The 12,475-nt window shown below is 44.6% G+C and overlaps 1 protein-coding gene and 1 long non-coding RNA gene across 7 annotated transcripts in view; one reads left to right on the forward strand and one right to left on the reverse strand.

Annotated features, from left to right (window-relative positions):
• The window catches only part of CACNB2 (calcium voltage-gated channel auxiliary subunit beta 2), a 402,461-nt gene that overhangs the window by 217,985 nt on the left and 172,001 nt on the right, over nt 1–12,475 (forward strand). Inside the window, exon 1 of one of the 6 annotated variants that reach the window (XM_089693725.1) lies at nt 8,823–9,022. The exons of the other annotated variants lie outside the window; for them this stretch is intronic. Within the exon in view, the coding sequence (XP_089549851.1) occupies nt 8,990–9,022 (33 nt within the window). The 5' untranslated portion in view covers nt 8,823–8,989. Of the gene's footprint in view, nt 1–8,822; nt 9,023–12,475 lie in introns of those variants that run through there. 6 annotated transcript variants of the gene reach the window in all.
• LOC149449096 (uncharacterized) overlaps nt 1–12,475 on the reverse strand; it is a 167,564-nt gene that overhangs the window by 102,421 nt on the left and 52,668 nt on the right. The gene's annotated exons all lie outside the window — the stretch shown is intronic.

Consider the following 12,475-nt stretch of genomic DNA (forward strand, 5'->3'; position numbering starts at 1 on the left):
GTCGGCAGGGAGCTCTGTGATAGAGCTTTTGCAGCAGCAATGTATTGTATCATCTGTGAAGCAAAGCAAATCAAAGAAACACAAACTCAAAAGTGTGTACAGCTATTACTTATTGATTGGCATTTATCCCTGGTTCACACCGATGTGGCTTTGAAATCATGCTACTTCAGTGCGATTTCAAAGCTGCAGATCAGTGCTAATTGCACCTCCGATTACATAGCGGCTTGCGACTTCGTTTAACAGAAGTTTATGCAACTCGCAATGAAATCAGAAAAAAATAGTGCAGGAATCTTTTTCAAAGTCGCTGCGTTATGAGTGGCGGCAGTTTGAACAGTTCCATTGACAGCAATGGGGTGCGACTTGTCATGTTATTTGAAGCTGCCAAATCGCATAACATATCACAGCGGTGTGAATCAGTGCTTCCACAAACATGGGTCAAATGCCACAATTCGGAGCAAGTGTTCGCGAGGCCTTACTGTATGTTTTTGAATACTATGTTGAGGCCTCATAAGAATCATGTACAAGCTCCCATCACAAGGGTGGGCAGTTTTTTAACGTAGCCATTAAAATATGGCACTTTATTTAGTCAGGTTTCACTGATTTTTGACTCCCATGGTATAAAAAAGTATCAAAAGGCCAGAGGAGAAAGTGAAATGCTTAAAAAACGTAGTAAATGTTGTTTTATTATTGCAGGCACTTATATAGTGCTGTCAATTTACGCAGCGACTTACATATATACTGTACATTCACATCAGCCCCTGCCCTAACTCACATTCGTACATACTAGGGCCAGTTTACTTACCAACATGTTTTTGGAGTGTGGGAGGAAACCGAAGGAGAACATGCAAACTCCAGGCAGGTGGTGCTGTGGTTGGAATTTGAACCAATGATCTTAGTGCTGCCAGACAGCAGTGCTAACCATTTATTTGCTGTGCTGCCATTAGTATAAAAGAGGGGCAAAAAGTAAAAATTAAAATTTTTAAATCTATGCACTGGAAATAATGAATTAGTCCAGGTTCACATATGTTCGGGCCAGTTGTGGCGTGATTTCAACCCCGTCCAGTGCGACTTTGTTTAGCAGTTCAGGTGCGATTCCAATGCAAATTGTTAAAGTGTAAGACATTAGAAATCGCACCTGAACCAGGCTGAAAATCGTACCGGTCACACTGCGGCCAACCCACGTGTACTGTATGTGAACCAGCTCCATAGAAAAGGCTGCAGGATCAAATGTCATGAAAATCTGATGCGGTTCAAAACACATCCAATTGGCATATACAGTATGTGAACTGGGTCTTACCAAAATCCACGGTGGTAAAAAAAAACAAGTGGCATTTCAAAGATGGAAAGTTCATTTAGTCATTTATAATCTGGAAAAATGTAGTTATCAAAATGGGGGATAAAACGCTATAAAAAGATATAAAATTCCAAAAAGATTCACTTTATAAACAGGTAGAAGGGGTGAAATTATACATTTGTATTGATTTTGATATATGAAATAAATATTCACAAACCCTTAGGACCCTTTTTTGGCTTTGGATAGAGTGGGGAAGGATTAGAACCCCTGTCTAATCTCAGATCAGAAAATCGTACAAAAAAATACCACTTTTGAAGCGATCGTATGATAATCTGATCCTTAGTACACAGCTTGCGTCCAGAATTATTCGAAGGGACAAGCAAGAAATATTTTGTCGTACAATTCCAGATCGTATGATTTTTGTTTAACCAGTTCCACGCCACCCTATAGCAGAAATACTGCTACAGGGCAGCACAGGTGGGCAAAATCACATATATATATACGTGATTTTGCATTGCATTTTCAGGTAGGGGGCACGTGTGCCCTTTACCCGTGCCGCAATTTGCGGCCTCAGCTGTCAATCACCGGGTCCCAGCTGGTGATTACTTGCCAGCACCCGGTGAACGCCGAGTATCTCCTATGGGGGAGAGACCTGTGTATAAACAACACAGATCTCTCCCCGTCAGCTCCTGCACACTGCTTTGTATGGCTCTGCATAGCATAACCATACAAAGCACTGTGCTTACAATTGAAAGCACAGACACAGCTTACTGTGAAACAGCACACAGTTAACCCTTTGATCACCACACATGTTACAGTGAAACACATCTCATAGTAAAAGAGCACACAGTTCCAGTGTCATTAGTACAGTGTCAGTGCTTTTTATTAGCACTGATCACTTTAGTGGTGTCACTGGGGATGTCAGTGACACCAAGTCAGTTCCCCCCAGTGTCAGAATGCCCGCCGCAGTCCTGCTAAAAGTTGCTGATTGCTGCTATTACTAGTAAAAAAAAAATCTATACCACCATTCTTATTCTATCGTACGAGAATTTTTACAACTTTATTAACCTCTTTGTTTTTGATACAAGCATGCCAAAAATGAATGGACGATCGTTCGGCTGATATTCTAATCATGTATACAGGGCTTTACTGCTATCTGGGAAGAGATTAAGGTTCCATTCACACTTACGGGGTCCAAAGTTGCATGACAAGTCACCTCCCCCCCCCCCGTTTCCCAATGGGTATCATTCATGTCTGTGTGACTTCAAGTCACAGCGACTTCAAAGTAGTTCCTGCATTACTTTTGTCTGACTTTCATGTTACATAGTTACATAGTTAGTCTGACTGAAAAAAGACAAAAGTCCATCCAGTTCAACCATTACAAAAAAAAAAGAAAGTTATAATCCTATACCCACAGTTCATCCAGAGGAAGACTGTGACTTGAGGGCCATAGACTTCAATGTAAACCCTCCAAAGTTGCATGAAAGTCGCACCTGAATGTTGTACATGCGATGTTTGGCGACTTTGTACAGCAGAAACAATTATCCTTGGTCAAAGCCAAAGTCGCACTCATCCAAAATCACATCAAAGTTGTGTCAACGTCACATTAAAGGCGCATCAAAGTCATATCAATGTCACATTAACCCCTTGGTGCCTCCCGGCCCTTTAAGGGTTTCAGAAGCCGGGAGGCGGGGGCAGGGTTTTAGGGTCATGTGACCACCGTGATTCGCTGTCACGGCGGTCACATGATCGGGAAAGGTCCCGATCGAAAGAGGAGATTGGGACCTTTCTATGAGTACCGGACATGTGTGCTGGGAGCGCGCAGTGCGCGCACTGTCAGCGCGTTTTTCTTAATTGCACACAAATATGCGGCCACTCGGCTTCTAGGCCCAGATGCCGGGACGCGCGGCCGGCGTGAAGAGGTTAAGACGCATCAAAGTCGCACTGTACAGTCGCAATGAAAATTGCATGATTTTAAAGTCTCACAAGTGTGAATGGAGCCTTAATCTCACTTTCTGTCCCGGTGACAATGGTTTTATTAGACAGGAAAGGAGGAAACATCTGAACGGGGTTGTAGTCTTCCCCTTCTACTACAAAAATATATCTTCCTGCAATTGGAGAGATTTCCCCTCACTTCCTGTCTGGTAAAACATTGTCAACAGGACAGAAATGGAGAGGAGCCCCGGATAGCAGGAAAAACCCAACAAGAGGCTCTAAATCCCTGTATCTATAAATGGGTCAGATGGTGACTACATGTCTGATGGCAGTCTGGAGTCTTCAGGGAGCATTCCAGCAAAGTCTTCTCCAGGCTCAGAGTTTACATTAATTCTTCAAAGTAAAAGAGGTAATTAAAGGTAAGCTACTTAGCATGTTTTAGTGCGATTAGAGTTTGTGTGGCCCCAGGACAAGGCTAATACAGCAACATGACCAGTCAAAGGTTAGATAAAATGAAAGCTTTTGGTCTGCAGGATGACGGCACCGCAGAAGCTGCTCTACATTTCAAGGGCGAGTCCACCTTTCTCCCAAATCTAGTCATTTTGAAAACCAAACCAAAATCTAAAGATGGAAGGCCTTTGATAACGCTGTGACTGTGTTTAACACCCCGGTCACATGGGATGCGACTTGGCATGCGATTTTCATGCTATGCGAATTGCAAATCACATGCCAAGTCGCACCCTATTGTCCGCAATTACAGCAGTCATATGGATGCGGGTTCCAGCTTGGTCGGAGCCGCACTGATTTCTAAAGTAGTACATGCATTACTTTTGGTGCAGTTTGCATAGATTTCTGTGGCAGATGTCTTGCAAATCACACCTGAAATCGTCAGGTCATCCAACTTTGAAAGCGTGCGACTTCACTGTAAGTCATGTGATTTCAAAGTCGGACTTGATGTGACCGGGGGGGGTAAAGTAGGAGACGGCACATCTGTTTTAGGTTTGGGTACAATTGGGAAGCAAGCGTCTTAGCTAATGTTCTTAAAAAGCCCAGAGCCAGCCCAAATATTTGTCCTTAGTCTGGGCCGGAGCAGAGAAGACTTTCTGCTTGCCCGGGGTAGACCAGGACCCCACTCTTTGTGTAGACGAGGACCCCACTCTTTGTGTAGACGAGGACCCCACTCTTTGTGTAGACGAGGACCCCACTCTTTGTGTAGACGAGGACCTCTCTCTTTGTGTAGACGAGGACCTCTCCCTTTGTGTAGACGAGGACCTCTCTCTTTGTGTAGACGAGGACCTCTCTCTTTGTGTAGATGAGGACCTCACTCTTTGTGTAGACGAGGACCCCACTCTTTGTGTAGACGAGGACCTCACTCTTTGTGTAGACGAGGACCTCGCTCTTTGTGTAGATGAGGACCCCACTCTTTGTGTAGACGAGGACCTCGCTCTTTGTGTAGACGAGGACCCCGCTCTTTGTGTAGACGAGGACCTCTCTCTTTGTGTAGATGAGGACCCCACTCTTTGTGTAGACGAGGACCTCGCTCTTTGTGTAGACGAGGACCTCGCTCTTTGTGTAGACGAGGACCTCGCTCTTTGTGTAGACGAGGACCTCTTTCTTTGTGTAGACGAGGACCCCGCTCTTTGTGTAGACGAGGACCCCGCTCCTTGTGTGGACGAGGACCCCGCTGTTTGTGTGGACGAGGACCCCGCTGTTTGTGTGGACGAGGACCCCGCTGTTTGTGTGGACGAGGACCCCGCTCTTTGTGTGGACGAGGACCCCGCTCTTTGTGTACACGAGGACCCCGCTCTTTGTGTAGACGAGGACCCCCCTCTTTGTGTGGATGCTGTGGCTTCCCTGATGGTTAAAGTATAATGAAAGGCAACCCTTTTTTCTTTTAGTTTTTTTTTATGAATCAGAACTCATATGTGGGCAGCACAGTGGCTAAGTGGTTAGCACTTCCATGATGGTTGTCAGTTTGAATCCCAACCTTGGCATGACCTGCCTGGAGTCTGCATATTCTCCCTGTGCCTGCGTGGGTTTCCTCCAACATGGAAAGACATGCTGATAGATTAATTGGCTCCTGTGTAGATTGGCCCTGGTATGTGTATGAATGTGAGTCAGGGACAAGATAGACTGACAGCGCTATATAAGTAGCTGCAATAAATAAATGTGCTGTCTGAGGATAGGTTCACATCTATGCAGATGATGCTTTTTTTTTTTTTTTTTATGCCAATAGGAAAGTATTAACTTTGATGCCACTTTGATGCGACATTGGATGGGTGCAACTTGGATGCTACTTGAGTGCCAGAGAGTGTAAAGTTGCATCAATGTTGCACTACATGAACAGAACTGTTATACTTTTCTATTAGCAAAAAAAAAAAGTTGCATCTAAGTTGCACCTATCTAAGGTTGCTTGCAAGTTGCAACCATCCAAAGTCACATCCAAGTTTTATCAAAGTTGCACCCATTCAAAGTCGCATCAAAGTTTCAGCAAAGTCGCACCATCCAAAGTTGAATCCAAGTCGCATCAAAGTCACACCCATCCAAAGTCGCATTCCAAGTCTCACCCATCCAAAGTTGCATCCAATTTGCATCAAATTCGCACCCATCCAAACTCGCATCCAAGTCTCATCCATCCAAAGTTGCATCAAAGTACCACCCATCCAAAGTTGAATCAAAGTTGGATCAAAGTTGCACCCATCCAAAGTCGAATCCAAGTTGGATCAAAGTTGCACCCATCCAAAGTCGAATCCAAGTTGGATCAAAGTTGCACCCATCCAAAGTTGCATCCAAGTTGCATCAAAGTCGCACCCATCCAAAGCCAAATCCAAATTGCATCAAAGTCACACCCATCCAAAGTCGCACCATCCAAAATTGAATCCAAGTTACATCAAAGTCACACCCATCCAAAGTCACATCCAATTTGCATCAAAGTTGCACCCATCCAAAGTCAAATCCAAGTCCCTTTCATCCAAAGTTGCATCAAAGTCGCACCCATCCAAAGTTGCATCAAAGTTGCACCCATCCAAAGTCAAATCCAAGTTGGATCAAAGTTGCATCCATCCAAAGTTGGATCAAAGTTGCACCCATCCAAAGTCGAATCCAAGTTGGATCAAAGTTGCACCCATCCAAAGTTGGATCAAAGTTGCATCCATCCAAAGTCGAATCCAAGTTGGATCAAAGTTGCACCCATCCAAAGTTGCATCAATGTCGCACCCATCCAAAGTCAAATCCAAGTCCCATCCATCCAAAGTTGCATCAAAGTTGCACCCATCCAAAGTCGAATCCAAGTTGTATCAAAGTTGCACCCATCCAAAGTCGCATCCAAGTCTCACCCATACAAAGTCACATCCAAGTTGCATCCAAGTCTCACCATCCAAAGTCGCATCCAAGTCTCACCATCCAAAGTCGTATCCAAGTCTCACCCATCCAAAGTCGTATCCAAGTCTCACCCATCCAAAGTCGAATCCAAGTTGCATCAAAGTCGCACCCATGCAAAGTCGCATTCAAGTCTTACCCATCCAAAGTCACATCCAAGTCGCATCAAAGTCACACTCATCCAAAGTCACATCCAAGTCTCACCCATCCAAAGTCACATCCAAGTTGCATCAAAGTCGCACCATCCAAAGTCGCATCCAAGTTGCATCAAAGTTGCACCCATCCAAAGTTGCATTAAAGTCAATACTATTGGCAAAAAAAAGATAAAAACACAAAATGCATCAAAAACGCATTTTTCGTGCGGGTCCATTGAAGTCTATTACACACAAAATGCAATCCGCAAAAAACACACCACACAGATGTGGACTAGATCCATAGGAAATCATGGTAAATGGACTGTAGTGCGTTTCTGCGAACTGGAAAACGCACTGAAACCCGCATGAGTGTGAACCTGGGGTGAAGGCACATCTCTGTCCCGCATTTGTCTGTTCGCAGTAAGATATATAAAACATCTTTTTTCAGAAAAAGCGTACAGTGTAGTAAGTGATCATGTGATCAGACCCGGGACTGATGAGTGACAGCCGGAGGCCCTTCCTCTGACATCCTTCCAAAGCGCTGTGAGCGCATACGTAAAATTCTGCATGCTAATGGCACATTCCCTTCTTATGCGACTATTCTGTAATCGACCCATTCCTGAAACATTGCGTTTTCCCTTTCTGCCCAGCAACTGCTTTCCTGTAGTATCTAATATTTCTGCCTCTGATGATGCTGCATATGCGGACTATCTTCCCCTCTCTGTTTCCTTCAATTTAAATAGAGACATGTGCATCCCAGTGTGTTTTTGGTGTGTTCCAGTGCATTCCTGATGCGTTCCAGTGCTTTTTTTATGCATTTCAGTTCATTTCCCCCCCCCTCTTTTTCTTCAATTTAAATAGGGACATGTGCGTTCCAGTGTGTTTTTGGTGCATTCCAGGGCGTTTGTGACGCGTTTAAGGGCCGCTTCACACTATAGAAACGCAGTCCAGATGCCTTCCTTATGCATTTTTGCATGCACATTTTTTATGTGTTTTTGGTGCATTCCGGTGCGTTTTTGATGTGTTCCAGTGCTTTTTTTATGCATTCCAGTTCATTCCCCCCCCCCCCCCTCTTTTTCTTCAATTTAAATAGGGATATGTGAATTCCAGTGTGTTTTTTGTACTTTGCAGTGCGTTTTTGATGCGTTTAAGGGCTGATTCACACTATAGAAACACATTCCAAATGCGTTCCGGATGTGTTTTTGCATGCGTGTTTTTGATGCGTTTTTGGCGCAATCTGGTGTGTTTTTGATGTGTTCCAGTGCGTTTTTTATGCATCCCAGTTAATTTTTTTCCCTCTCTTTTTCTTCAATTTAAAAAGGAACATGTGCATTTTTTTATGTGTTTCAGTGCATTTATGTATTTTACCGCGTTCCGGTACAGTTCTGTGCACGAAAAATGCAGCCTGTTCTACTTTTTTTTTCTGCAACCAGAACGCACTGGAACTGCAAGCCCTGATGTGAACTATGACATTGACAACCATATAACCTACTTTCTGTGCGTTTTGGATGCAGAAAAAAAGCAACTGAAACGCATGTAGTGTGAACCGGCCCTAAATGACAGATATGACGCAGCCTATCAGTAGCATTAACACGGAAGATTTGGTACCCAGCTTTACTTGTCACATCACTGGGTGAAAACAAAGGGAAAAAAAAGAAAACTAATGCAGCCACCAGCTGCAACCCCCAGTGATAGGTTACGACAGGGGTCTCCAAACATTCTAAAGAAAGGGCCAGTTTAATGTTTTTTTGTGAGGGAAGAACAGCGGATCAGTGTGAAAGCAGAAAACATTCCAAGAGTTTTGCTGTGCGACATCCTCATGTCATGTCAATGACGGTCCTCTGCCATCAGACTTCAGCACTTTGAAGCGCTCTGTGAAAGTTGATGTGGAGTCCATCTCCAGCCAATGAGCACCTCTGTCTGGCCCATGTGACCCCTTCATTTACCAGAAGCCTGCATTATTTCCCTAAGACAAGCCTCCCTCTCCCAGGAACGGATGTGCACATCCCAAGCAGTGCTGCTGCTGCTGCCACCAATTCCCTGGAACTTCACCCGGCTGCAGTGCTGCGTCTGCCCAGACTGGCTCCTCTCCTATTCCCAGCTATAGAAGCCACCGTCATTCTTTGGCTGGAAGGAAGGCTGAGCGTGGGAATGAGGCGCCCAGATGCTGGGGGGAGAATGTCAGAACAGAAACTCTTTGTGGTCTGATGGAAGTGCTGGAGGAATAGTTGTGCGCTGGCTGTGAGCGATGTTCCTCTATTGCAGCGAGGAGTCGGACGAGGTAAGTGCACGGGGTATGACAACTGTCGCTGCTTTCCAGGGACGGCTCCGGGATCGGGAGGGTTTGTTCCTGGAAATTCCCCAATACAGGTCTAATCTTCAGCAAATCTGATGTCCCTTGATTTAGTATTTGTCAGCTAATGCTTGTAGTGGATGTCGGTGTTTGGTAGATACTGGGGAGTAACACTCCGGTCACATCAAGCCGACTTTGAAATCATGCGACTTACAGTGAAGTGGAACAATTTCAAAGTCGGGTGAGATCCCAATTTCAGGTGTGATTTGCAAGACACCTGACCAGGGGCCGACTGACTCCTCATGGGGCCCCCAGGTAATAGGGGATCATGGGGCCCCTGTGTCCTTGCCCAAACTCAAAAAAGCCTGTGAAAAAGGTACCAGGGGCATCTCATGGGGCCCCCTACTGTCCCCGGGCCCTCGGGCAGTGCCCGCGTTTCCAAATGGTCAGTCTGCCCCTGCACCTGACACAGATGTCTATACAAATCGCACCAAAAGTAGTGCATGTACTACATTAGAAATTGATGCGGATCCGACCAAGTCAGAAACGCACCGATTTGACCGCTGTAATTGCAGACAATAGGGTGTGACTTGGAATAGGATTTGCAAATCGCACCCGATATGACCAGGGTGTAAAGCCAGCCATAGATGGAGAGATTGCAGGAAAGAAAATCGCTCAATTCCCCCATCAACACAGTACAGTACACCGCATTCCTGTGCAAATCACATGCGAATTCTGTGCGGTGCCATTTGAGCTGTACATTTTGTATGGCTCAAATCGCACCAGAAAGGTGCGGGACCCTTTTCTTTGTCCACACTAGAATTGGATTGCATGGGTGTTCACACCCTTACGATCCGATTCTGCACATCGCACCCTGTTTTGCGAACTGATTTTCGGGTGATGTTAACTTAACCCCTTGGCGCCGGCGCCTCCCAGCCCTTTAAGGGTTCCAGAAGCTGGGAGGCGGGCTTTAAGGGTCATGTGACCGCCATGATTCGCTGTCACGGCGGTCACATGACCAGGAAAGGTCCCGATCTAAACCTTTCCATGAGTACTGACCATGTGTGCTGGGAACGCGCTCTCGGCACATATGTTTTTTTTAATAGAGCGCAAATGTGCAGCCGCTCGGCGTCTAGGCCCAGATGCCGGGAGGCTGCACATTTGCGTACGGCCGGCACCAAGAGGTTAACATACACACCTGAAGGATCCAAATAACCTACCAGCATGTCTTTGGAGGGTGGGAGGAAACCAGAGTACCCGGAGGAAACCCACCCAGGCACAGGGAGAACATGCAAACTCCAGACAGGTGGTGCCGTGGTTGGGATTTGAACCAATGTCCCTAGTACTGCCAGGCAGAAGTGCTAACCACTTAGCCACTGTGTAATAATCAGCCACAGAACCTGTATGATTAATATGCGTTCGGTTTTAAAGGGATGAGGTTGCAACCCTAACCTGGGCTCAGCATTGATGGGGGGAATCCCTCCCACAGTGATTGCTGCTGGCAGCTATAATAGTCGGTGGCAATAATCGCATGTAAAATATGACAGGCTGGTTGTACTCAAGTTGATCGATCGATCGATCATTCAGCCTGCTCATACCTTGTTTAAATATCAATGAAATTCAAACCGTCTATGGCTGGCTTAAAGCCGACCAGAGATGGGCTTGTAAAAAAAAAAACAAAAACAAATGAACTCCCCCATCCACACAATCCTCCCCGATGTGCTATTGTGTTCTGACAACAGGACTCCTCCACTGTCAGAATACACAGAGACAATTGGTTGCAACCAACAGTTTTCCAACAGTCTCGTTTGACATAAGTCGATCTTCTGTCAAATGAGAACTGCTATAGATGGACCAAAATTCGTCCGATCCCTGCTGAACCAGCTGAATTTCGATCCATCTACTGCCAGCTTAAGGCTCCATGCACACTAGCGTTTTTTTAAGCTCCTAGAAGCTGTTTTTTTCTGCTCCTAGAAGCTAAATAAAGTTCTCCTATATGTCCCAGGACACTACTTTAGGCTATTAACGTTTTTTGAGCTTTAGAGTCTAGGAGCAGAAAAAAATTTAATTTTTTGGAGCTTTTTTCTGGCATAAAAAAATGCTCCTAAACGTACTATTTTACTGAAAGAGTAGTTGATGCATGGAATAAACTTCCAGCAGAGGTAGTCAACAGTAAATAGCGTCAAACATGCTTGGGACAAACATAGATCTATACTCAGACAAAAAAGTAAAAAAAATAAAACAAAACAAATCTTCCCCCCAAGAAAAAAAACAAACCCAAAAAAATACAAACAACACACACACACACACACACTAAAAAAAACGGGCAGACTTGATGGACCACTCAGTCTTTTTCTGCCGTCACTTTTCTATGTTAAAATGATAATTACAGCTTTTTTCTGGCTTTTTACTGTACTGTTAACCACCTCCCGTCCGTTCGTTGACGGTGGCACTGCAGGGTCGGGTGGCCGTTTATAAACGGCCTCCCCGCACCCTGCTTGTGCGCATGGAATGCGCAGCATCGCGATCCGGTGCCCGCTGTGTCCTCCGGACACAGTGAAACACTGATCGTCGTACGGGACCTCAGTACGAGGTCCCGATCGTGTGATCACTGATTGGCCAATCAGTGATCACATGCAAAGTAGTAAGCAAGATGTCACTTGTGACATCATTGCTTACTAGGTGTGAAATCTGTGAATGATCACAGAGGTCACATGGTACAAGGCTATTCACAGCAGCCTTGTACCATGTGACAAGCTGTGACCAATCACAGCTCACTCAGTACTTCTCAATGAGTGCAAGAATGCAGACAGAGAGAAAGAAAAATGATTGCTTTTACATCCTATATGGGTGTAAAAGCAATCAGTGTAAAAAAAAAAAAAAAAAATCTTCATCACCCCCAAGTAGTACAGTGTCACCATGGTGACACTGTACTGCTAGGGTGACAGTATGTAAAAAAAAACCCCATAAATAATAATATAAAAAAATTAAATAAGGATTTTAAAAAAAGTTTAATTTTTGGTTATAAACTAATTTGGCTTATTTATTTTTTTTACTAAAAAGATAACGGAATAAATTTTGGCCAAGATTTATGAAGAAAGATAATTTATTTGCAAAATTTTATAAGAAAAACACTTTTTTTGAAAATTGTTGGACTTTTTCATTTTTGTACAGTGTTGCATGACCGCGCAATTGTCATTCAAAGTGTGATAGCGCTGAAAGCTGAAAATTGCCCTGGACAGGAAGGGGTAAAAGTGTCTGGACAGGAAGTGGATAAAAATGCTAATAAAATGCTAAAGCTCTTAAACACCTCTGAATGCTAATAAAACACTACAAAAAACCACTATTACCAGCATTTTGAGCTTAAAAAACCGCTAGTGTGCATGGAGCCTAAGGGCTCATTCACACTAGCTTTGCTCTCTGAAGAGCAACCTGTGTGCA

This window comes from Staurois parvus, unplaced genomic scaffold (assembly GCF_062004578.1).
Source record: "Staurois parvus isolate SC_StPar_1 unplaced genomic scaffold, SC_StPar_1.0 ptg000636l, whole genome shotgun sequence".
In the NCBI taxonomy this organism is placed as follows: Eukaryota; Metazoa; Chordata; class Amphibia; order Anura; family Ranidae; genus Staurois; species Staurois parvus.